Genomic DNA, 26,599 nt, shown 5'->3' with positions numbered 1-26,599 from the left:
TGTGATCTTTCTCTGTCAAATAAATGAATTCTTTAAAAAAAATAAAATAAAATTGTATAAGAACATAGCCATGCCAATAACAACATGTATTAAGGAAGATGTATTTATGAGTAATTATGGATAATGCCTCTGTATTCTAATGTTTTGAAAATGAATATTCATGTGGAGCCCTGTAGATGTTTCATAGATGGACAGAAATATAAAGCCTTTTAGTTAAAACATGGATTATAATAATTTCATTTTGTTGTGCCACTATGATTTTGTTAATTGATCCTGTTATATTAAGCATATATTAATTCCCCATAGTGTATAGCAGGAGTCCACAATCAACAAGTGTTCAATATAAGAGATACTAAGTTTTTCATACAATATGATTAGAGAAAATTCTTCAGAAAATACAAAAAGAGCCTGTGTGTCATTAACTTTATGTTTCTCTTTATGTGATGAAATACAGATCTACTGATATGAAGTGGTTTATTTCCAAAAGAAACATTTTTTTACACCAAATTAAAATACATCTCTTGTGTAAAGTTGTATGTAGCTAATCTACTTGTGTACTGACTTTTTCTCCCTATTAATGTTAGTATGCACTAGAAATATTATATGGCCATAGTTCAGCAGTTCAACAGTATGTCTTTATTTTTATTTAAAAATCCTTTTTTTTTTTTTTTAAACCTTTAGTGGGGAATGACATTGGCCTTCCCAACACTTAGTTGTCTTCCTTCATGTATGCTCTCCCTCCTTGTTTAGCTTGAACATGCCAAAGTTACACAGACAGAGTTGATGCGGGAGTCATTTCGACAGAAACAAGAAGTGACCGAGTCTCTTAAGTGCCAAGAAGAACTGCGAGAGCGCCTTCATGAGGAGTCCAGGGCCAGAGAACAGCTGGCTGTGGAGCTCAGTAAGGCTGAGGGTAAGCAACTTGCCGTTGGCAACCGAGGGAGGAAAACTTTCAAGTTTAAAAAAGAGTTTTTTGATGCAAAACAGATCTGGACATTACCAGTCTACTCTAATTTAAGAGTGACCACTGAAATGTAGTTGTAGCTTGTCTTCGGAGTTTCTCCAGGTTATTTTAAGAACCGTATATGCTTTTAATTATTAGAAAGTATTTAATAGAGAGGCGCCTGTGTGGCTCAGTTGGTTAAGTGCCTGCCTTCAGCTCCGGTCATGATCCCAAGGTCCTGGGATGCAGCCCCTTATGGGCTCTCTGCTCAGTGAGGACTCTGCTTCTCCCTCTCCCTATGCCTAGTGTGCTCTCTCTCTCTGTCAAATAAATAAATCTTTAAAAAAAAAAAAAAAAAAAGGAAGAAGAAAGAATTTAATAGAATTACAGAAAGCATTGAAATTTTTGGAAAATATAAAAACTTATAATGGTCATTTGTTACCATAATCCCACAATCCTAAAGCAAATTTAACGAAGTAATTTAGGGATGAAAAGACCGAAGCTAAGAAATGTTAATAAATTGTTCAAAGCCACCATTAAATGGTGATGCCAGGCTTTATGCCTCTAAATCTCATGCTGTTTATATTCTGCCATACTGTTGTTGGGTGTTGGCCTGCTAGAACCACTTAAAATATCAACTTTCTCTAGTATATTTAAAATGAGGTTTGATTCACAAGCATCTGATTTATATTGCTTTCCAGGAACCTGTCTCTTTATATCTGTGTAATAAAATGAGTTACACCTACATGATGTAATGCATTAGCATAGCAAAATAAAACAAAAGTTCAAAGGAACTTCATATTTAGGCACAAAGGTTAACAACCAAAAGGTTGCATTGAACGTATCATAATTGCTACTGCTATCAGCAGCAGATTCATTCAGAACATTTAATATGTTGGAATGAAGTTTCACTAACAGTATACCTGTTACTTACATAACACCGAATGGTAAGATTTGAAATGTTATAATCTCATTCCCTGTTAATTTTATCTTACAGGTGTCATTGATGGCTATGCAGATGAAAAAACTCTTTTTGAAAGGCAAATTCAGGAAAAAACTGATATAATAGATCGTCTTGAGCAGGAATTGTTATGTGCAGGTAATAGATTACAAGAATTGGAAGCAGAGCAACAGCAGATCCAAGAAGAAAGAGAATTACTGTCGAGACAGAAAGAAGCTATGAAAGCAGAAGCAGGTCCTGTGGAACAGCGTATGTATTTTTAGACTTTGTATATGAAACACTCCTTAAAAGTTCAAGGTGGTTCTTTTCCGTTTTCATTGTCTTTATTCCTGTATTTTATATGAGGATTGAAAAATTAAAAGAAAATCTACCTTTTCGGTAAATGTTTTATAAGCCAACCATGTAGAGTCAGGGGTGTTTTGTTTTGTTTTTCCTTTGGCTGATTTTAACTGGAAAAGATAATCCTTTATCCTTGAACTTCTACCTTTAAAGAAAGCTGCATATAATGAAGAAGGATATTTTTCAAACCATGTAAGATTAAGTACTTTTAATAGCAGGAAGGCAGGAAAAATGTGTACTTGGAATAAATAACTAAGAGTACTGATCAGCACTTTGGGCAAGCAGGGAGGGGTGGATTTTGGCCTGCAGGAGAATAGATTGAAAAAGGTCAGTGACTATCAGAAGCAGGCAGACATCGGGTTTAACCTGTGTAGGAGTTCAAAATGTACAACTTATAAATAACCTTTAATCTTTTCTTAAATGAGAAATCAGATGTGATATCTTTGTTTGGCAGAAAAGAATGTGAGCCATTATGACAGTAGAACTTGAAATCCTTTTTATCATATCCTCTCACTTTCATAGTACACATGTAGTTAGAATTATAAATGTGTAGTTTCACTAGTTGAATTTTACCAATTTAGAAATATGTACAGCCGACATTTTTGTAATTTCGTGCAGTTGTTTCTGGTGCTCAAATTTGTTTAACACAGGTTTAGAGTTGGAATTTTTTAATATGCGAAGTATATAGATCATACATGTAAAATATTTAAGAAATACTGAGACATCAAGTGTTACTAGTGGTTTTAACTTTTACTTCTGATTCTTTTGTGTATACGTATTATCTTATTTTAGGAAATAGACATGTAAATTATATCTTTGTTCTGTATGTGTGTGTTTTCTTTCTATTCTTATAGGACTAGTAGATGCTGCAGTCGATGCAGCACCTGGAGCAGGTGTGTTTATACAGTGGCATGGCCAGTCTTTGGGTGGTAAACTTACAACTCCAAAAATTGGGTGACCCTTGGATTTTCAATCACATACCTCTACTTTTCCAACTAACGTACCTCTGATTTTACTGCTGTGTTTCATACTTACAGCTTTTCTCTTTAACAAAAAACTTTACTTGCAATAAAATACATATTTACATTTGAAATTAACAACTGAGATTCATAATGATCATCATCTTATATCTGTTTTTCCACAGAGCTTAAGACCATTTCAATTTTTCAGAAACAAATACATTAAACTCTTGGAGCCTATAACTTTAAAGTGCTCTTTCTAAATCAGGAAATATAAGATGATGGTAACAATAGGATCAATGAGATTTAGTAAAGTAAAGAGACTTTCTGGTTCACTTAGTTTTATATTAACGTCTACATCAGTATTGTTTTAAAAGAAAAGCTATTTTCTATAGATTCCTAGTCCTGAGTACATTGTTGGCAGACTGAGTAGTGTAAAGACTCTCGGGTTATGTTCCTTTATTTTTTCATTAGAGAATTGTTTTTCTTTGCTATTTATACTTAATAATTGTATTATTAATATTAATAATAATAGCTAACACTTATATAGTGCTTACCATACTCTAGGCACTATTCTTTATGTATATTAACTCATTTGATCCATAATAACTGTTAGAGATCAGTACTATTACTACCCCCAGTTTATGTATAAGGAAATTGGAGGACATCATACTACGTTTCACATAGGAGATAAGTGGCAGAGCTAGGATTTGAATCCACAGTCTCTGCTCTTAGGCAGTACACCATACCGCCTCTCGTACTTGTCAGTTTTTTCTTGATACATTTATGTATGAGCATGCAAGACTAACTCAGGAATATGGATCTAATAAGGAAAAAGACTAACAGGAAATTCTGATTGTAGTTGTATTTTTTTTTCTATAACTCTTACTTGCCTTGGTTAAAAATGTACAGTATTTGATCTTCATGTGTATTGTGTATGCATATAGAAGTGACTTTATTGGCTTGATTTTTGCCTGAGGTGAGTTATTTCTGTGCTTAAATTTAATTAGACTTTGTTCTTTTCCTTATAGTGCAAGTGGATTTACTTATTTTTTTTCAGTTATTTGCTATGGCATTTTCACAAGTATTGTTTTTCGTGGATAGGATCATTCTTTTTGTTAATACAGTATAAGTTTTGGTATTAGCTTGCTTACTTATATAGGAATGTGATAATTTGATATTTTCACAGGAACATTTTCCTTTTTTCCATGAGTTTGAAATAAAACTCAGACCTCTTGTTTCATAAGGTAAAATCTGAGCATAGTTATCAGTGATTTCATTATTATTAGTTATGATTTAACTTAGAATATTTTTATATTTATAAACAGAATTACTACAGGAGACAGAAAAATTAATGAAGGAAAAACTAGAAGTACAGTGCCAAGCTGAAAAAGTACGTGATGACCTTCAAAAACAAGTGAAAGCTCTAGAAATAGATGTTGAGGAACAAGTCAGTAGGTTTATAGAGCTGGAACAAGAAAAAAATGCTGAGCTTATGGATTTACGACAGCAAAATCAAGCACTGGAAAAGCAATTAGAAAAAATGAGAAAATTTTTAGATGTAAGTATTCTCAACTTGAATATTGATTTTCTCAGTATAATGCTTACTTGCTGTAACTCTAAGTTATGACTTTTAAATTATGAAGAGACTCTTGAACTCTAGCATTTCATATGTATGTGTTTTCTACCAATTAACTGAAAAGTACTATTACAAATAGTTCACCTATCACAGTTAAAAGCAGTGCAAGCAGATTATGAATAAACCCTACCAGTTAAGCCTTTTCCAAATTTAGTGTTAAGAAGCTTATCCTAGTCTTTCCTTTAACCAACTGCAAAAACAGGTTGAGGATCCTGAGTAAGGCTAACTGGCCAATACTGTTTGACCCAAAAAAGATATACATAATAACAATGTGCTTTGGGAAACAGGGGATTGGAAGTTGTTATGCTGTCATTATTGTCTTCCAAAATGATATTAAGTCTTCTAATTTCACATGGATTTTCTTCTTTGAGATTTCATTTAAGGCCTGATATTCTCTTTATAGACCAGGGAATCAGATTCTGACACATTTTATAACTTTAGATATGAAATCTAGGTTAGGATAAAAGAACGTTATTTACTAAATAATCTGCTCTGCTTTTTTTTTTTTAAATAACTGAATAACAATGGAATTACTCTCTTTTTTTTAAAGATTTTATTCATTTATTTGTCAGAGAGAGTGAGCATAGGCAGACAGAGAGGCAGGCAGAGGCAGAGGGAGAAGCAGGCTCCCTGCTGAGCTAAAGGCAGCCGCTTAACCAACTGAGCCACCCAGGCATCCCTGGAATTACTCTTTTGTTCCAGAAAAATAAACTCATTTTTGGAACAATATTTTTATATTAGTCTATATTTAACATTCAATTTTTTAATGTTCTTCAAATAATATTTAAATGCATAAAGTTTCATCAAAGAGTTCAAATAGGCTACGTACCATAGAAAAGATGGTATCTTTTTAAACCTTTTGGTTTGGCCTAATCTATGGTCATCAGTTTGTCTTCAAATAAAGCTATGTGTGTAACTAAAGGGAAGTAGCAGAAATAATAGCTTCAATATATGTTGTTTCATCTGTTACTGTTATTGTTATTTAAACTTCAGGAGCAAGCCATTGATAGGGAACATGAGAGAGATGTATTCCAACAGGAAATACAGAAACTAGAACAGCAACTTAAGGTTATACCTCGTTTCCAGCCTATCAATGAACATCAAACTAGAGAGGTAAGAACTTTACTGATGTTGTCTGCCTTACAATAATTTGAATATTATGTGTAAAATAAGATGTGTATTGTGAAGAACTTAAAGGAAATTCTTTCTATTATATATAAGTCTTCAAAATCAGAAAATTAAAAATGTCTTCAGTGTGAAAGAATCTTGAAACTCTAAAAACTGTTTGCATTGAAATTTATCTTCCAGTATTACCCAATTAAATAAACTTCTCTGCTTATTTTTTCTATTAAGGTTATCTTATCTCACATAAGAATATAAGTCAGTACTCTGTAAACTTGTCATTTTTATTAGGTTTTAGTGTGGTTGAACCATTAGAGCTTATACTTTATTTATACTTTATTTAAAAATGTAATTTTTTCTCCTCCTAGCTGGAGAAAATCTTTGTCATAAGAGAAAGAACTTTTTGTAAAGGGTTGATGAGAACAGTATTATTTCTGTTTTGTTAGTACTGTTTTGTTTTGTCAACTCAGAAAATGTCACCATAGTTGGAGATGATCATTGCTATCCTTATCAAAAATAAAATTAGCATAATGTCTGAAAATACTTTTTGAAATGAGGATAGGTTATTAGCTTGTTGAAATTTTTTTTTAATTAACAGTTTTTGCTCATTATATTTCCAGGTTGAACAGTTAACAAATCATTTGAAAGAAAAAACAGACAAGTGCAGTGAGCTTTTGCTGTCTAAAGAACAGCTTCAGAGGGATATCCAAGAACGGAACGAAGAAATTGAGAAATTGGAATTCAGAGTAAGGGAACTGGAGCAAGCCTTACTCGTTAGTGCAGACACTTTACAAAAGGTGTGCCATTTTCTTTAGGTTAATTGTATCAAGTATTTTAATGCCAGTTACTCTTAGTTACATGAACATCAGTTCCTTTAAATAAAAATTACTACTAACTTTTTATTGATATTATTACAAAATATAAATATACCTTTATGTCTTTAGTGACATCATAACTATATCTGTTTATTCCTATCTCCAGATGTTACTTGCATACCTTAGTCCTGAGAAAGGAAGATTAGTTAAACCAGAAGAATTAATGATCCTTTTAACAGTCAGTAAGGTTGTAATTGTAAAATAATAGCCAAGTGAAAAAGCTGTGGACACCAGTTGAGGCTGATGCTTTATCCCAGACTAAGGAATGAAATCTATTCCCATTATATTGCAGAAAGCAAGAATGAAAGAAGAGCAGGATTAGGAAGGGAGCAGTTCAGGGGATAGCCTCCGTTTTACCTGAGGAATGAATTTTAAGAATGTCAGACATTCCTGTTTATATAAAAATGCATTCAAACCTGCATATCTATAACTTTGATTATTCACTCATGTAATCAACTGCTAATTGGAGAAATGAAAGTGCTACTTCTCTAATTAAAATGAATCATGATTTAATGTCTGAAGTTTTGAAAAAATTCTTATATATTTAAAGGTAGAGGACCAAAAACTGTGTGGAGCTATAGAAGCTAAAGCAGAATTGTCCCTAGAAGTACAGTTGCAGGCTGAGCGAGATGCCATAGACCGAAAGGAAAAAGAGGTAAGTGGTTTACCTTTAATGACAAAATGTGGTTTGAAATATTTTTAAATAATTTTAAATAAGTTATTCAAGAATATCATTTGTATAGAATGGAGTTTATAATCTGAAACCAAAGTTTAGATGATTTCTTAGCTCATTGCTTAAGTTGACCTTGAAGACAATAAAGATTTGAACAAATACGTTGGTATGAGGAAGAGTGTTATAGGTAGAGGGGACAAATATAAAGGCCTTGACACGGGAAGAAGTTTTAAAGACAAAAAGAAGGTAAATATGAACTGAGTGAAGAGGAGAGTGTAGAGAGAGTTGTGTTAGTACAAAACTTTTTCTTACTTACCATGGGCTTTGAAGTATTGCTAGTTTGCTCTAGGGTTTGGTTTTTTGGTTTTGGGGATTTTTGTTTTGTTTTTTAAGTTACGTTGCCCTGGGAGGTTATTATTGTGCTATTTTACAATATACTAAACATGTTCTTAAAACAAAAGTTTAACAATACAGTAATTATATAAAGTTTTCCTGTGTTTTTCTACTGCCCCCTTCTCAAACAAAAAGAAAATCCACTTTTAATACAGTAATAATTTCTAATTTCAATTTAAATTAAACTTATTTAAATCTTGGTCTACTATTAGCTTTTCTAAAACATATTGTACTTTGCATTATCTAGCTATATCATATCATTTAAAATACTTAAGGTGTTTTAAATTACATTTTTATTTCCACATAATTTTCTCAGGATATTTAATATATTTTAACAAATATCTATTGAACTTAAAGAGTAAATGAATGTTAATAAGTCCCTTGTAAATATAAGAATGATTTAGACATCAATTAAAATCTGGCTCAGAATAAAGCCCTCTAAGTGATGAATAGAAATGATCATCTCCATGAGAAGGTTTATTTTCTCACTATCATATTACACCGACTAATGTTTATCTAAAAGGTTCTTGATTATTTTGCTTTTTTGGTTTTTCTGAAACATGCAGGCAACACTTGTTTATCTGTAACCACTTTTATGTGTTTTGAAAAGAACATTTAAAGTGCCTTACAGTAATAGAGAAATTGTCTGCTCTCTAAAAAGATAGACTTTCAAAACTGAACCCTGAAACAATGATAGTTGTATGAATAGTTGAGATAGTTGATTAATTAACTTTACTAACTTTATATTTTAATTATCTTCTGAACTTAATATAACATTACTGACACTTAATATTTTGAGGTCAGTATTTGATAGCAGTCTACATTTTACTCAGAATCATAGCTGTTCAGAACTACAAGGAGGCCGGTCAGCCAGATTCTGTCAACCAACTCGCAGTGTTTTATAGATAGGACAGAGCCAGGTGTGTTGAGTGAGTAAAGGGTTAAAATGATAGTTCATCCTAGTCTACCTAGTTTTTAATAACAGTGACAAGTACTCTGTCAGAACCCACTCATCTGTGACTAAAGACTGAAAGAGAGGAGGAACATAGAATTAAAAGATAAATCTTTTGGGCACCTGGGTGGCTCAGTGGGTTAAGGCGCTGCCTATAGCTCAGGTCATGATCTCAGGGTCCTGGGATCAAGTCCCGCGTCGGGCTCTCTGCTCAGCAGGGAGCCTGCTTCCCTATCTCTCTCTCTCTGCCTGCCTCTCCATCTACTTGTAATTTCTCTCTGCCAAATTAATAAATAAAATCTTTAAAAAATATATATAAATCTTTTAATGAAAATAACTTCTTAAGCATTCTTCCTGCGTTAGGCAAATGTTTTCAGATATCTGATGGAATATCAACAGAAGATGTCTGTATGTGTCATTTATTTTTTCTACTATTCTCATAGCCTTAATCTGTGCACAACTTTAAGTTTATCGTATGTTTAGAAATGCAAATGAATAGAAAGAGAAGAAACTTTAAAGATAGGATGATAAGAAAAAGGAAATAATGTGGGGAAAATAGAAGGAAGAATTTCTTTAAGAAAAAGATGCCTTCAGTAGGTCTTAACTCTATAGAGCTAATGAAATCTAGCTCATAGATGGCAGTAATAAATGATCATAGTTAACTTTGTGGAGGTCTGTGCTATAAAGTGGTATTTTAAAAGCCTGATGTCATTAATCTTTACAGTCTCCCTGAGGATAGACTCTAGTGTTACCTCCATTTTACAGATGAGTAAACTGAGTCTTAAGAGAGGTTAAACAACTTGTTCATAGTCACACAGTAGGTGGTTGAGCAAGCATTCCTCCTAGATTTCTCTGATTCTGGAGTCCTGTGATGCTGTACTGCTAAAGAATTGGGGAATATTTTGCCTTGTTGGTAAGAAGTATTAAAGACTATCACTCATCATTTATTAAGACCGTAGTACATGTTGATTACCACTATCCAGTTGTAAAGCTAGCAGATTTCAAAGATCTAATGTCTAACTAAGAAGGCATATACACATTTGAAAGCAATTAAAAAAGGTTTTAAAAGAAAACACAAATAGTTGCAAATTAATATAATCCAAACAGTATAGATAACATTTAGTAGCTGAAGTAAACTGGATTAAAACAAATAGCCACCATTCTGTTTTAAAACCCTAGTAATATTCTTGTGGTTTTGGTTGTTATAGGCTCAGTAATAGGACAGCCTGGGACTGAAACTAGAGTCTGGCTGAACAGGAGGAAAGAATCCTACAGTTGTTGTCTTTGGGAATTGAGGTCTCTCTTGTGATGACGCAAATTCAGCTTCTTAGAACAGAAATGTTAGTACTTTAGGCCAATGTTTCTCAGACTTTAGTGTGCACATGAATCCCCTGGGGATCTTATTAAAAAGAAGATTCAGATTGAGAAGGTCTGGCGTGGGGCCTTGGAGTTTGTGCATCTCACATGTTCCCAGGTGATGCCAGTTGTGCTGCTCTAGGGACCACATTTTGAATAGCAAGACTTTAGATCAAATTTAGAATTTGACCATAAACTCTTGTGTCAAGAAAGTAAAACAAAACAAATAAATGAAAAAACAGACTCTTAAGTACACAGAACAAACTGATGGTTGTCAGAGGGGAGGTTGGTTTTGGGGAGAGGGTGAAGTAGGCAAAGAGGATTAAGAGGTACCCCAAAAATCAAATAGCATTTGAGGTGGAGCATCATTTTTGAACTTAAATGTCTACATGTATATTAAAGTAATACCTTTCATCAAAAGTAGCTGTGAAAGATAAGGATAGGTATAAATACTACTGCATTAGATAACTTTGAAGAAGATAAAATCACCATAGTTTTCAGCAAACCAACCTGATAATTATATATGAGCAACTATTAAATGTGTTTAAGGAGTGTCTACCGAGTTTAATACCAGTGCACAGAAAATGAGTTCCAGACATTAGTTATTATAAGCAGGATAAATGATAGTTAAGAATGTGAGGCTCTAGGAGCACCTGGGTGGCTCAGTCATTAAGCATCTGGCTCTTGATTTAGGCTCAGGTCACGATCTCAGGGTCATAGGATGGAGTCCCACATTGTGGGGTTCCTCACTCAGCAGACTCCTGGAGATTTTTCTTCTCCCTCTCCCTGTGCCCTTCTAACCCACTTGCTTGCTCACACTCTCTGAAATAAAATCTAAAAAAAAGAGAGAGAATGTAAGACTCCAAAGGTAAACTCCTTACCACATACTAGTCTTGTGACCTCAAGACAAGGTACTTTGTTCTCAGTGACTCCCTCCTTATCTCCAAAGTGGGAATAATCCAAGTAAAGATCTCATAAGGTTGTTACAGAGTTTAAAAAATGATACCTATAAAGCGCCTTATGGAATACCTAACAACAAATTGTCTATAAATGATGGCTACTATTATTAGCATTAATACTATTTCTGTTCAGGGGCTTTGCCTTGTTAGTGCTAAGATACGATTCTGATTACATGTCTGGGTGTAAGCAGCATATGGTTCCTTTCAAGTTCTAAGGAAATAAATGATTTATAGGCTACCCTCTGAGCCAGCTACTACTGAATAATGTTGCTTCTGCATTCTAGGTTGCTGTTAATACAGCAATTTTGATCATTCATTAAATATTTATTAAGTAGCTAAAGTAGCTACAAAGCATTGAGACCCTTAATCAGACCCAACTTTTAAAATATAATGGTAACAGCTCTTAAAACTCATTAGTTTCAGTCTCTGTATAACCATTTCGGAGTAATTGCTTTAACATTAACAGGAATCTGTGCTCAGAAAAGAGCTAAATTTCTATTGTCCCAACGTATAGGAGTTCTCTTAATTTTATTCTAAAATGGTATTAATAACTTGCTGTTTAAGTTTCTGTATTTCAGACATAAGGAATTCACAGTCTTAGAGTCTACCTCTCCTTTGGTCTACTTAAGCAAAGCACATGTAGCCAAACCTTAGGTTAAGTTTTAGTACTGACTAATTTGAGCTAGTCTCATTTGGTAGCTAAAACAACTGACTTAATTTTGAAGCTTTCTTGAACCTTTTGATAGCAACTAAATTTAACATGAAATAAGATTTAAAATGTGGACTCTTTCCCTTCCTTCCATGACTTCTTCTGCTTTGTCAGAAAATATTTTTGGTAAGAAATGGCCCCTTGAATCATTCCTTCATCTGAAGTTCCTCTCTTTGCTTTAAGTGGAGTGATTTAAGGGTGATCAGTTTGGAAATACCTAGAAACCACATAGTTATATATACTGGCTTACAGAAACCCCTTTATTCTCATGGTTCATATGTCTTAAGTATATATGTTATATACACCTAATTCAGCACTTTTCATTCTCTTTTCCCAAGCATTTGTATAAACGGGTATTTTTTTTTTCTCTTCCCTTTTGATATTTTGGTATCAAAGATTACAAACTTAGAAGAACAATTAGAGCAGTTTAGAGAGGAACTGGAAAATAAGAATGAAGAAGTTCAGCAACTCCATATGCAATTAGAAATACAGAAAAAGGAATCTACTACCCGCCTTCAAGAACTTGAACAAGAAAACAAATTATTTAAGGTAATTAATTAAGAAAAACTTTGTTCATAAATAATTCATAATTTTTGTCTTATCTTAGTATCAAGCACTTACTGAGTCTAGCTGCTAAATAATTCTTAACAGAGGAACATTCACTGCAAATGGGTTTGCATGAATTTATTTTCAAACCAGCATAATACTTGAATTCATCACGAATGAAAAAATTTTTAGAACTTTTATCAAAATATTTTAAGAATTATTGACTTAAAATTACTATATGATTGCTCATTTTATTTGTACATTTTGGGCACTTCATCTTTTGTAACACTTAATTGGTAGAGTATTCAGAAAATTACATGTAATGATCTATCCAGCTGATTGGGGTTTTTGGTCCCTAGGATGAAATGGAGAAATTGGGATTTGCCATAAAGGAATCTGATGCTATCTCTACTCAGGACCAACATGGGTTGTTTGGAAAATTTGTTCAAATAATGCAAGAAAAAGAAATAGAAATTGACCAATTAAATGAGCAAATTACAAAACTTCAGCATCAACTTAAAATTACAACAGATAATAAGGTACACTAGTTTTAAATTACTACATGAAATTAAGCTAGAATTTTGAAGGGCAAATGCTGTTTTTCAGCTTCTCTTTGAGTATAAGAACTGAATAAAAGTTAATCCTCTTTTGCCCATTAATTTTATTTATTAAGGTACATTGGCTTCGGGCACCTGGTTGGCTCAGTCGGTTAAACACATGCCTTCGGCTCAGGTCATGATCCCACTGTCCTGGGATTGAGCCCTGCTCCTTCTTCCTCACCCTGTTCTTGCGTGCTTGTGCATGTGCGTGCTCACATGTGCTCGCTCTTTCCCTCTCTCTGTCTCTCCCTCTCAAATAAATAAATAAAATCTTAAAAAAGAAAAAAAGACATACTGGCTTTACGAGCTATGTGTATTTTTTATTCCCTCCTAATACTGTCAAGGATTTTTGATGTTTTCCAGAGAATCTCTGTTGACTCAGATTTCATTATATCATTCTAACAAAATCTGTAAAATTCTATTTGATATGAATTAAATAAGATAACACCATCTGTTAACCATTTTTATTTTACTACTTCATTCTTTTCAATTAGAATGTATTGGTATTGACTATTTATAGGAAATCAGCTACTAATGTTTAAATCACTTTATATTTAACAGAATTTTCTGAACAAAGTTAGAAGTAAGATCCTTGTTTGATATGATGGGAACTGTTGATTTATATCAAAATTAATCTAACATGTCTGAGAAGTGTATTATTTGTGTGAGATCAACCCTTTGAGATCCTGCCCTTAAAATTAAAAATAAAATTCCCAAAATGCAAATACATATTTATTATGTGTTATTTGTTTTCATTAACAGCTTATTGAAGAAAAAAATGAACTGATAAGGGATCTTGAAACCCAGATAGAATGTTTGATGAGTGATCAAGAACGTGTGAAGAAAAGTAGGGAGGAAGAAATTGAACAGCTCAATGACGTGATTGAAAAACTTCAACAGGAATTGGCAAATATTGAACAGAAGACATCAATGGATGCCAACCCTTTCCCAGAGGAAGCAGATAGTTTAAAACATCAGTTGGATATGGTAATAGCTGAAAAACTGGCTTTGGAACAGCAAGTAGAAACCACTAATGAAGAAATGGCTTTTACGAAAAATGTACTTGAAGAAACCAATTTAAAAATGAACGAGCTAACACAAGAATTACGCAGCTTAAAGAGAGAACGTGAAAATATGGAAAAAATCCAAAGTGTACCAGTGAAATGCATTAATATGGACATAGATGACCCGAGCAAAACCAAACCTGAACTGGAAGTTCACCTTACTGAGAATGCCTTTAAACCCCTAGAAAATCAGACTTATGTCACGTCTTTTGAAGAAAACAGCAGAAGTTCCATAAGCAGTTTGGAAACAAAGGTGCTACAGCTTGAGGGCACTGTGAGTGCAAAGGACTTGGAACTCACCCAGTGTTACAAACTTATAAAGGACATGCAAGAACAAGGCCAATCTGAAACAGAAATGCTTAAACGGAAGATTGGAAACCTACAGAATATACTTGAAGAAAAAGTTGCTGCTGCTCTTGTGAGTCAAGTCCAACTTGAAGCAGTTAAGGAATATGCAAAACTCTGTCAATATGAACAAGCAGTTTCACCAGAACTTGAAAGAACAAATGTACAGAATTTAAATCCAGTAAGAGACAATGAGATGGACCCAGATGTATTAGCATTAACCTTGAGAATATCAGAATTAGAAAACCAGGTGGTTGAAATGCAGACTAGTTTGATTTTAGAAAAAAAACAGGTAGAAATTGTGAAGAAAAATGCTTTGGAGAAAGAAAAGAAGCTACTAGAACTAAAGAAGTTATTGGAGGAGGAGATAAACCAGGGAGGTAAAGAAAGGAAAAGAAGCCCTGAAGGAGATTTTGAAGTTTTCAAGGTTAGGTTGTTTTTTAATTTTTTCACTTAAATGCCATAGGGAATTCTCTTTTTCTTTGTTCTTAAACTGATTACTAATTTAAATTAAATATGGTGTTCTTTACATCTAGCAATTCATATATAGAGGGTTTTTATAAAAATACTACTTTTCTGTATAGTCATATTATTATCACTAAAATAATGGATACAGATTATATTGTGATCTCAAAATCATGTTATTTATTTCACTAGCATACTCATATTAAGTAGAGCAGTCAAAAGAAAGATGTTAAGATTAGCAAATGTCTTTTGGAACTTGTGTGGTTTTTTTTTTTCCTGTTCCATCTAACATGCATGTTATTTGATCATTCCTTTTAAGTAATTGATACATCAAAATATATTAGTATTCTACTGAAGTAACATGTCAGTGATAAGTCGTTAGCTTTTGAGATTTTATACGTGATAATAGGTTCTTTCCTTTCCTAGAAATAATTTTTATTTTACCTTTTAAGTCTACTTATGTAAAGATCTGAAATGGCCTTTATTTCTTAGCACAGGGCAGATATAGTAGAAGGATTTTAATTTTCAAATACACTTTATATATTTATAATTTTGAGTACTAAATGTGCGGTCTTATCTGAATACTAGGCAATTAACTAACAGCAAGACTCCATAAATATATAATTTGTTTGACAAAGTATGATAATTTTTTCCATTTAATAGGCTTTTTTTGTCCTAGCTCCCTGGAAGTATAAATTCTTATAGTCATATTAAAATATTAACATGACTTTCTATGTATATAAATCTTGTAAGAAATATCTTAGTAAGACTTGGTATTTTTTGAGGAAAGTGATATAAATATAAAAGTGTTCTGGGGCACCTGTGTGGCTCAGTGGGTTAAGCCTCTGTCTTCAGTTCAAGTCATGATCTCAGGGTCCTGGGATTGAGTCCCACATTGGTCTCTCTGCTCAGCAGGGAGCCTGCTTCCCCCTCTCTCTCTCTGCCTGCCTCTCTGCCTACTTGAGATCTCTCTCTGTCAAATAAATAAATAAAATCTTTTTTTTTAAAAAGTGTTTTGAATGGTAACAATACTTTCACTAATAATTTATAAATATTTAGGATTATATATACTAACATAATGTATCTTTGGCTTCCAGAAAATAATTTTTTCTTTACTGTCTCAAGAACATAAAATGATAGTTCCTAAAAAAGTTTTCCTATTTGTTGAAAGAACGTGAATCATTTCTACACCCTTTTATCTGATAAGCAGTCATTCTGGAAAAAGCTTCATTGAAAAAACTTCATTAGAAGTATAAGTGCTTTTGAACGTGGCTCTATCTTTTGAAAATAATGTGTTTTTAAATGTTTCCACTGCAATTCAGGCAACTGCTGAGCCTATTGATACCAGTGAAGAAAGTGGATTTTGTTGTCAACTTGAGGCTCTTAGAGCTGAATCATCAGCTATCAAAGAAGAACTTGCCAATTACAAAGAGAAAGCAGAAAAGCTTCAGGAAGAGCTTTTGGTAAAATAAGTAACATATGTCCTATTTAACTTACTTTTACATATCTTAATTTCATTTTGAAGTATATTCTCTTCTGTAAAAAACCAAAAAGCTGGGAAAAAAAAATCTTTTGTAGCTTTGATGAAAAGTTACTATAAATTTCTTTACTAGCATGTTCTTGCTTGGTTTTCTTTGAATCTTTTATAGAAAGATGCTTTTAGTCTCTAGTCTGTTAATGAATGAGGAGAAAGATATTAAAGAGAGCTCTTTATCCCATAAATACCAAAAGAGTCTGTTAAAATAATTTCACTTCTATGGTAACTGTGACTACACATATATACAAATTTATATAGAATCTCTGAGTGTTTCTGTAATATTTATCGTATTATTCTGAGGAAAATGAGCATATTAATATGCATGAATAGTCTCTCCTCTCTACCCAAAATTCTACATTTAATATTTTTAATTGAATGTTCTACTGTTTTATTTATTATGTTTTAGGTAAAAGAGACAAATATGGCATCTCTTCAGAAAGATTTAAGCCAAGTTAGGAATCAACTCACAGAAGCAAAAGAGAAATTATCCTCCTTCTTAGAAAAAGAAGATAAGACTGTGGTACAGGAAAAGAGAAAAGTCTGCATGTTAGAACCACTTCCTACTAACGTGGATAAAAGTTTGGCATCCGAGATTGAGGGGACCCTCAAGGTTAATAGCAGCAGTCAGACTCCACAAGTTCTTGTTAGAAATGTAGGAATCCAAATTGATTTACAGAGTGAGTGTTCATCAGAAGAAGTCACAGAAATAATCAGTCAGTTTACTGAAAAAATTGAGCAGATGCAAGAACTACATGCTGCTGAAATTTTGGATATGGAATCCAGACATATTTCTGAAACTGACACCTTAAAGAGAGAGCATTATGTTGCTGTTCAGTTGCTGACAGAGGAATGTGGTACCTTGAAGGCAGTGATACAGTGTCTGAGATCTAAAGAGGTATTTGGTTTTCATAATAATGTGTTTTTTCAACGTTGTGTGCTTCACCCGCCTCCTCTCCAATTCTTTGTTTTTAACAGAAAAAGAAATTTGGGTAATCTCTTCCTTAGATAAAATTGCAGTTTTTATTCTTTCCATTGTGTAGTCAGATAATAACTTTCCACAAAGTTCTTCTGCAAATTTGGAACACCGTATTATTCCTTAACTCATGAATGACTTCTTGTGGTAATATCCATTTGGAAAAACACAGAAGACTTTTAAACCATGGATAGTTCCATTTATTGTAAAATGTATGATTTAATTGAGTTTCTTACTTGTGTTTTGACAGCACTATAAAAGATCACAACTATTCATTGGATCCTATTTTTATTTTTATTAAAGCAAAAAATGTTATGTATTCCTCTGTGTTCTCTAATTAGGGATCCTCAGTTCCTGAATTAACACATTCTGATGCTTACCAAACTAGAGAAATATGTTCCAGTGGTAAGTTATATACATTTCTTTTTTTTGTTTGTTTTGCTTTCTGTTTTTTGTTTTTAAAGATTTTATTTATTTGACAGAGAAAGAGAGATCACAAGTAGGCAGAGAATCGGGCAGAGGGAGAGGGGGAAGCAGGCTCCCTGCTGAGCAGAGAGCCCAATGTGGGGCTCAATCCCAGGACCCCGGGATCATGACCTGAGCCAAAGGCAGAGGCTTTAACCCACTGAGCCACCCAGGCGCCCAAGTTATATACATTTCTGACATTTTTTAGTACTTACTTAAAAAGTATTTGTTTCTTTTTAATACTCCAGTGGTCATTTTCTTTATTTTAGATTCTGGATCAGACTGGGGTCAGGGAATTTATCTTACACAAAGTCAGGGATTTGACATAGCATCAGAAGACCGAGGAGATGAAGGTGAAGGTTCAACAGATTCATTTCCAAAGAAAATAAAGGTACTGAAAGACAGTCTTTTAGTGAAACTTAGTCTGTGTGGTTTCTGTATTGAACATAGCAGTTTTTTAGAACGTATATTGTTCTCTGAAGAGAGAATTGCAAAGCAAGAATGAATCTTTAGAATCTGTTTAGTGTAATTCCTGTATTTTGCAGATAATAAAGTACAATGTATTTATTAATTATTTATCTAAAGATTTTTTTAAATAGTTTTTATCCCTGGTAATTTTGAGTGCCAAAATTATTAATGCAATCCCCAGGTGTAGAATTTATCTCTTACTTACTTCTTTTGGCTAGATTAGTGGCTAATCATTAAATCCAAGAAGAGCATATCAGTTAAGTAGAAGAAACTTACAGGTGAGAGCTACACAGTCATAGACTTACATCCCCTCCATAAGAAAAAGTTAGTCAGTAGTCGTAGCCTGGTGTTTTCTTCCTACAGTGGCTCTTCCAAGTAGTCTAACTAGATAAAGCTACCTTCCTTAAAATTTATATTTCTTTTTATGTCTGTCTTTGAAGAAGTTGTCAGAATTCTGGCCTTTGGGTTTATTTCTAGGGATTACTGAGAGCTGTCCATAATGAAGGCATGCAGGTGCTCTCCCTCACTGAGTCTCCCTATAGTGATGGAGAGGACCATTCTGTTCAGCAAGTGTCAGAATCTTGGCTAGAAGAAAGAAGAGCTTATCTCAGTACAATCTCATCTCTTAAGGATTTAATTACCAAAATGCAAGTGCAAAGAGATGCCGAGGTACTCAATATTGTGTATCTTAATAGTTTTATATGACTTTTGCTAATAATAAGGCACTTTATAGATTAAATTATTGTCTTTTATTATGTAATTACACATGAATTACTACGTATCATTTAAATGCCACAAGCCACACACTTGGAAGCAAATCCGTACTTTACTTTTGACCTCTACTATTTATTTTGGTTGGTAGATAAGTATCATTTTTAGAATTTTTTAAAAACATGCTTATTTGAAAACTGACTTGTTTTTTATACTCTGCTAGGTTTATGATGGTTCCCAGTCTCATGAGTGCTCCCCAGATTGGCGAGGCGAACTTCTGCTTGCTCTTCAACAAGTTTTCTTAAAGGAACGCAGTGTTTTACTAGCTGCATTTCAGACTGAGCTGACAGGTCTATGTACTAAAGATGCAGTTGGATTATTAAACTGTTTGGAACAGAGAATAGAAGAACAGGTATTAAAATAAAACTTTGAAACGAATGCTTTTTAATATTAATAAGCAAGTGAGTTATGGATTACTTTTGGAGAAGGTCTGAAAGTTAAAATTTTAACAGGATCCACTAAGAATATTGGAAAATTATTACCTTAAATGTTTTAACTTGTGTTAGAACCTAAGCAACACTGAAAATTAAGGAGCTATTCATCCAACTTAGTTAGAAAAGAGCAACAGAATAAGTCCAAAGAAGATAGAAGTAAGTAATGGTCAGTTCTTGTTGTCTGTAGTAATTAGATTCTGTAAAGTTGCTGTGACTGCTGAGCCACTGCTACTAGGGAAAATACAGCGGGTGGGTTCCTGTGAGCCCCTGGTCATGTCATTTGTCAACCAACCAATACATAATTCTGTTTTGTGTGGGTTTCTTTTTTTTTGTTTTTTTAATTTTTTATTTTTTATAAACATATATTTTTATCCCCAGGGGTACAGGTCTGTGAATCGCCAGGTTTACACACTTCACAGCACTCACCAAAGCACATACCCTCCCCAATGTCTGTATTCCCACCCCCTTTTTCCCAACCCCCCTCCCCCCAGCAACCCTCAATTGTTTTGTGAGATTAAGAGTCACTTATTGTTTGTCTCCCTCCCAATCCCATCTTGTTTCATTGATTCTTCTCCTTCCCACTTAAGCCCCCATGTTGCATCACCACTTATTCATATCAGGGAGATCATATAAAAGTTGTCTTTCTCCGCTTGACTTATTTCTCTAAGCATGATACGCTCTAGTTCCATCCATGTTGCCGCAAATGGCAAGATTTCATTTCTTTTGATGGCTGCATGGTATTCCATTGTGTATATATACCACATCTTCTTGATCCATTCATCTGTTGATGGACATCTAGGTTCTTTCCATAGTTTGGCTATTGTGGACATTGCTGCTATAAACATTCGGGTGCGCATGCCCCTTTGGATCACTACGTTTGAATCTTTAGGGTAAATACCCAGTAGTGCAATTTCTGGGTCATAGGGCAGTTCTATTTCAACATTTTGAGGAACCTCCATGCTGTTTTCCAGAGTGGTTGTACCAACTTGCATTCCCACCAACAATGTAGGAGGGTTCCCCTTTCTCTGCATCCTCGCCAGCATCTGTCATTTCCTGACTTGTTGATTTTAGCCATTCTGACTGGTGTGAGGTGATATCTCATTGTGGTTTTGATTTGTATTTCCCTGATGCCGAGTGATATGGAGCACTTTTTCATGTGTCTGTTGGCCATGTGGATGTCTTCTTTACAGAAATGTCTGTTCATGTCCTCTGCCCATTTCTTGATTGGATTATTTGTTCTTTGGGTGTTGAGTTTGCTAAGTTCTTTATAGATTTTGGACACTAGTCCTTTATCTGATATGTCGTTTGCAAATATCTTCTCCCATTCTGTCAGTTGTCTTTTGATTTTGTTAACTGTTTCCTTTGCTGTGCAAAAGTTTTTGATCTTGATGAAATCCAAATAGTTCATTTTTGCCCTTGCTTCCCTTGCCTTTGGCGATGTTTCTAGGAAGATGTTGCTGCGGCTGAGGTCGAAGAGGTTGCTGCCTGTGTTTTCCTCAAGGATTTTGATGGATTCCTTTCTCACATTGAGGTCCTTCATCCATTTTGAGTCTATTTTCGTGTGTGGTGTAAGGAAATGGTCCAATTTCATTTTTCTGCATGTGGCTGTTCAGTTTTCCCAATACCATTTATTGAAGAGGCTGTCTTTTTTCCATTGGACATTCTTTCCTGCGTTGTCAAAGATTAGTTGACCATAGAGTTGAGGGTCTATTTCTGGGCTTTCTATTCTGTTCCATTGATCTATGTGTCTGTTTTTGTGCCAGTACCATGCTGTCTTGATGATGACAGCTTTGTAATAGAGCTTGAAGTCCGGAATTGTGATGCCACCAACGTTGGCTTTCCTTTTCAATATCCCTTTGGCTATTCGAGGTCTTTTCTGGTTCCATATAAATTTTAGAATTATTTGTTCCATTTCTTTGAAAAAGATGGATGGTACTTTGATAGGAATTGCATTAAATGTGTAGATTGCTTTAGGTAGCATAGACATTTTCACAATATTTATTCTTCCAATCCAGGAGCATGGAACATTTTTCCATTTCTTTGTGTCTTCCTCAATTTCTTTCATGAGTACTTTATAGTTTTCTGAGTATAGATTCTGTGTCTCTTTGGTTAGGTTTATTCCTAGGTATCTATGGTTTGGGGTACAATTGTAAATGGGATTGACTCCTTCATTTCTCTTTTCTTCTGTCTTCTTGTTGGTGTAGAGAAATGCAACTGATTTCTGTGCATTGATTTTATATCCTCACACTTTACTGAATTCCTGTACAAGTTCTAGCAGTTTTGGAGTGGAGTCTTTTGGGTTTTCCACATATAGTATCATATCATCTGCGAAGAGTGATAATTTGACTTCTTCTTTGCCGATTTGGATGCCTTTAATTTCCTTTTGTTGTCTGATTGCTGAGGCTAGGACCTCTAGTACTATGTTGAATAGCAGTGGTGATAATGGACATCCCTGCCGTGTTCCTGACCTTGGTAGAAAAGCTTTCAGTTTTTCTCCATTGAGAATGATATTTGCGGTGGGTTTTTCATAGATGGCTTTGATGTTCCCTCTATCCCTACACTTTGAAGAGTTTTGATCAGGAAGGGATGCTGTACTTTGTCAAATGCTTTTTCAGCATCTATTGAGAGTATCATATGGTTCTTGTTCTTTCTTTTATTGATGTGTTGTATCACATTGACTGATTTGCAGATGTTGAACCAACCTTGCAGCCCTGGAATAAATCCCACTTGGTCGTGGTGAATAATCCTTTTAAAGTACTGTTGAATCCTATTGGCTAGTATTTTGTTGAGTATTTTTGCATCTGTGTTCATCAAGGATATTGGTCTATAGCTCTCTTTTTTGATAGGAACCTTGTCTGGTTTTGGGATCAAGGTGATGCTGGCCTCATAAAATGAGTTTGGAAGTTTTCCTTCCATTTCTGTTTTTTGGAACAGTTTCGGGAGAATAGGAATTAGTTCTTCTTTAAATGTTTGGTAGAATTCCCCCCGGGAAGCCGTCTGGCCCTGGGCTTTTGTTTGTTTGGAGATTTTTAAAGACTGTTTCAATCTCCTTACTGGTTATGGGTCTGTTCAGGCTTTCTATTTCTTCCTGGTTCAGTTGTGGTAGTTTATATGTTTCTAGGAATGCATTCATTTCTTCCAGATTGTCAAATTTGTTGGCGAAGAGTTGCTCTTAGTATGTTCTTATAATAGTTTGTATTTCTTTGGTGTTAGTTGTGATCTCTCCTCTTTCATTCATCATTTTATTTATTTGGGTCCTTTCTCTTTTCTTTTTGATAAGTCGGGCCAGGGGTTTATCAATTTTATTAATTCTTTCAAAAAACCAGCTCCTAGTTTCGTTGATTTGTTCTATTGTTTTTTTGGTTTCTATTTCATTGATTTCTGCTCTGATTTTTATGATTTCTCTTCTCCTGTTGGGCTTAGGGTATCTTTCTTGTTCTTTCTCCAGCTCCTTTAGGTGTAGGGTTAGGTTGTGTACCTGAGACCTTTCTTGTTTCTTGAGAAATGCTTGTACCGCTATATATTTTCCTCTCAGGACTGCCTTTGTTGTGTCCCTGTGTGGGTTTCTTTTTAAAGACACCTTATGTGCTAGGTATCACTGATTCATTAATGTCGAACTCATGGCCAAGAGCACTATATAACTCATGCCTAAACGAAGCTTATCACATATATTCTCTGCATGAAATACAGTCTTCTTGTGATGAGTAGCACTAGATAGTTCTTCATCTCTGTGCTTAGGGACCTTTTTAAATAGAAAAGTCACCAGTAATGCAAAGAAACAAAGCACTGAATAGATGGCACAAAGGACACGTGTTTGCAGTCTAACTAAGAGATGAAAGAAAACAGCAGAATGGTACCTAGTTCCACTTCAGCTGCACACACACACAGCTGGCACTTTAAATATTTGCCCCTCTTTGTGTGTTTACAAATTACTGTCAAAGCACCACAAGTATTGATTCAGGGTTACAGATAAATTTTAGTGAATAGGCAGATTTGTAGATACATAATCCACATATAATGAGGTTCAGCTGTAATAAAGAAAAATGAAGTTAGTGAAATGCAGTATGTTGGTACAATAGAGAGGATAAAAACTTATAAAAGTTTCTTCTTTGAAAGGCTAAGAAGATAGAAACTTTCCTGGAGAACTGCTTAAGGAAAGAAGTAAAGCACATTTTTATAAAGAAATGAAAATGGGATCATAACTAAAAATAGCTGAGATGTAAAATAACAGAATATTATGAATAATTTTATATCAATTCAAAAACTTAGGTGAAATGATTTCTAGGAAAATAATCACTTCTCAGAACTCATACAGGAAGAAGTAGAAAAACCTGAAAAGACCTATAACTAGTAAAAAAAAAAATTGATAGTTAAAAAGCTGACAACACTTATTGCCCAGATCTTCTTCTTTTTTTTTTTTTTTTAAGATTTTATTTATTTGTTTGTTAGAGAGCGTGAGCACAGGCAGATAGAGTGGCAGGCAGAGGCAGAGCAAGAGCTCCCTGCCGAGCAAGGAGCCTGATGTGGGACTATATCCCAGGACCCTGGGATCATGACCCAAGCTGAAGGCAGCTGCTTAACCAACTCAGCCATCCAGGCGTCCCCAGATCTTCATACATTCTCCATTAAAAGGAGCTAGGACTCCTTGGAGAAATTACTGATTCCTGGGCTGAAGTAGAGGGACATATAAGATGAACCGAGAATATCTTGTTTTGCTGACAAGGACTTGCTCAAAGAATGAAGGGGAGACTTCAGAAGATCACAGAAGCCAACTTGAGGGATGTCAATGTCCGCATTTAGGACAACTGGAACATCATACTAAATAATGATAGTGACAGATTATAAACCAAAAACTGAAATAAGAACTCATGGATCTATACTAATATAAATAAATGGATAAAAATTCTTCCTTAAAATAGAATGCCAGAGAGTGGATAGAAGAAATGATGAAGAAAGATTACACTTTATTAAACGTCATAGTAATAACTCAAGCAGTAATTATTCAGTGGAAAACCTTACAGATACCACCTTAATCAAGTGATTAGAATTAATATCACCAGTAGTAGAACAACCAGACATCATGTACTTCCTCATATGAAGTATACTACCTCACTTTTGTGCATAACTGAAATATACGCACAAGCATATATTAGACCAAAACAAATTGAGGCCACTATATATCTATCAGAATGGCCAAAATAAAAATTAGGGGAAATCCCAAGTGCTGGTGAAGATGTAGAGAAATTGCATCGCATACATTGCTGAATGGAATGTAAAATGGGTGAGTCACACTAGAGAGTGACCGTTTCTTATAAGGTTAAATATATGGATACTTGGGGCACCTGGGTGGCTCAGTGGGTTAAAGCCTCTGCCTTCGGCTCAGGTCATGATCCCAGGGTCCTGGGATCGAGCCCCGCATCGGGCTCTCTGCTCAGCAGGGAGCCTGCTTCTCCCTCTCTCTCTGCCTGCTTCTCTGCCTACTTGTGATCTCTGCCTGTCAAATTAATAAATGAAATCTTTAATAAAAAAAATATATGGATACTTACTGTATGACCTAGAAGTCATGTTCTCATAGGTGTTTATCAGAAATGAAAGCTGTATCTCCATTAAGATCTATACAAGAACAGTCATAGCAATTTTTACTTGTAATACTCTAAAACTGGAAACAACCCAATGTCTTTTGACAGGTAAACGGATAAACAAATTAAAGTACATCCATACAATGAAATACTACTTAGCAGTTAAAAAGGAATAGACTATTGATACTCTAAACCTCTTATATAACGTTTGAAATGCCAAAATTATAGTGATAGTGAACAGATCAGCGGTTATCAAGGATTATGGCTGGGGAAAGGTGACTACGAAGGAGTTTCTTTGTGGTGATGAAACAGGTCCGTATCCTGACTATGGTGGTGGTGACTAAAACCTAGGCATGTGACAAAATTTCAAAGTACTGTACACCAGAAGAGTGAATGACTATTTGTAAAAACTAGTGAAATCTCAGTAAGCCTTGTGATTTAAATAGAATTGTACCAATGTCTAAACCTAGTTTTGATAATGTACTATAGTTATGTTAGATGTGATCATCAGAGAGTATTGGCTGAAGGGCACATGGGAACAAATAAGTTTTGTACATTAAATAATAGTATTATGTAGATTAATTTCTACTTTTATAATTGTACTGTTTGTAAGAGAATGTTCTTGTTTTTAGGAAATACAATACTACAGTTCTTAGGGGTAAAGGAGCATCTGTCTGCTACTTCACACATTTTAGAAAAGAAAAATAAGGATGTGTATGTGTGTCGTTACATACATACAGAGATATATATACACAGAGAGAGTGATAAAACAAATGTAGTTAACATTTAGAGAATTTGGGTGAGTAATATATGGGAATTCCTTGCCCAATTTTTGGAGCTCTTCTGTAGGCGAAATTATGTCAAAATAACAAAAAATAGTTCAAAAAATTTACCCAAAAGAATTACACCAAGTTCAAAAGGTTTTACAGGTTAAGTCTGCATACATTCAAGGAATATCTAATTCCAGAATTAAACATGTGCTTCACGTTGTTGGAGACTGGGGGAATGCCTTGCAGTTATGTTAAGAGTCTAATAATATAACCCTGTTACCAAAGTCAGACAAAGAAAATATAAGAAAGAAAACCTATGGGCCTGTTTTATTCATGAACATAGATGCAAAATTCTTAACAAAATGCCAAACCAAATCTTTGTATTTTTTTTAGAGACACAGTCACCTTATGCTTACTCAGGAATGCAAAGGTAGCATACCATTAAAAATAACTCATGTGGGGTACCTGGGTGGCTCAGTGGGTTAAAGCCTCTGCCTTTGGCTGGGGTCATGATCTCAGGGTCCTGGGATCGAGCCCCACATCAGGCTCTCTTCTCGGTGGAGAGCCTGTTTCCCCCTCTCTCTTTTCCTGCCTCTCTGCCTACTTGTGATCTCTGTCTGTTAAATAAATAAACTCTTTTAAAAAAAAATACATTTAAAATAAATAAACAAATAACTCATGTGACTCATTACTTTAATGAAGA

At 34.4% G+C, this 26,599-nt stretch overlaps 1 protein-coding gene across 18 annotated transcripts in view; it reads left to right on the top strand.

Annotated features, from left to right (window-relative positions):
- Positions 1-26,599, top strand: part of AKAP9 (A-kinase anchoring protein 9) — a 193,392-nt gene that overhangs the window by 142,640 nt on the left and 24,153 nt on the right. For 9 of the 18 annotated variants that reach the window (XM_082692586.1, XM_082692587.1, XM_082692582.1 and 6 more), the window contains 16 exons: positions 751-913; positions 1,941-2,153; positions 3,098-3,136; positions 4,531-4,763; positions 5,835-5,954; positions 6,584-6,760; positions 7,389-7,493; positions 12,277-12,429; positions 12,786-12,965; positions 13,788-14,861; positions 16,222-16,362; positions 16,843-17,331; positions 17,751-17,814; positions 18,144-18,265; positions 18,820-19,011; positions 19,277-19,465. In XM_082692586.1, coding sequence (XP_082548712.1) covers positions 751-913; positions 1,941-2,153; positions 3,098-3,136; positions 4,531-4,763; positions 5,835-5,954; positions 6,584-6,760; positions 7,389-7,493; positions 12,277-12,429; positions 12,786-12,965; positions 13,788-14,861; positions 16,222-16,362; positions 16,843-17,331; positions 17,751-17,814; positions 18,144-18,265; positions 18,820-19,011; positions 19,277-19,465 — 3,654 coding nt within the window. The remainder of the gene's footprint in view (positions 1-750; positions 914-1,940; positions 2,154-3,097; positions 3,137-4,530; positions 4,764-5,834; positions 5,955-6,583; positions 6,761-7,388; positions 7,494-12,276; positions 12,430-12,785; positions 12,966-13,787; positions 14,862-16,221; positions 16,363-16,842; positions 17,332-17,750; positions 17,815-18,143; positions 18,266-18,819; positions 19,012-19,276; positions 19,466-26,599) is intronic. The other 9 variants (XM_082692583.1, XM_082692577.1, XM_082692593.1 and 6 more) reach the window with 3 other exon arrangements.

This window comes from Mustela nivalis (assembly GCF_964662115.1).
Source record: "Mustela nivalis genome assembly, chromosome: 12".
NCBI classification, from domain to species: Eukaryota; Metazoa; Chordata; class Mammalia; order Carnivora; family Mustelidae; genus Mustela; species Mustela nivalis.
Note: the sequence above shows the minus strand (reverse complement) of the source record. Positions and strands in the feature narration are given on the sequence as shown.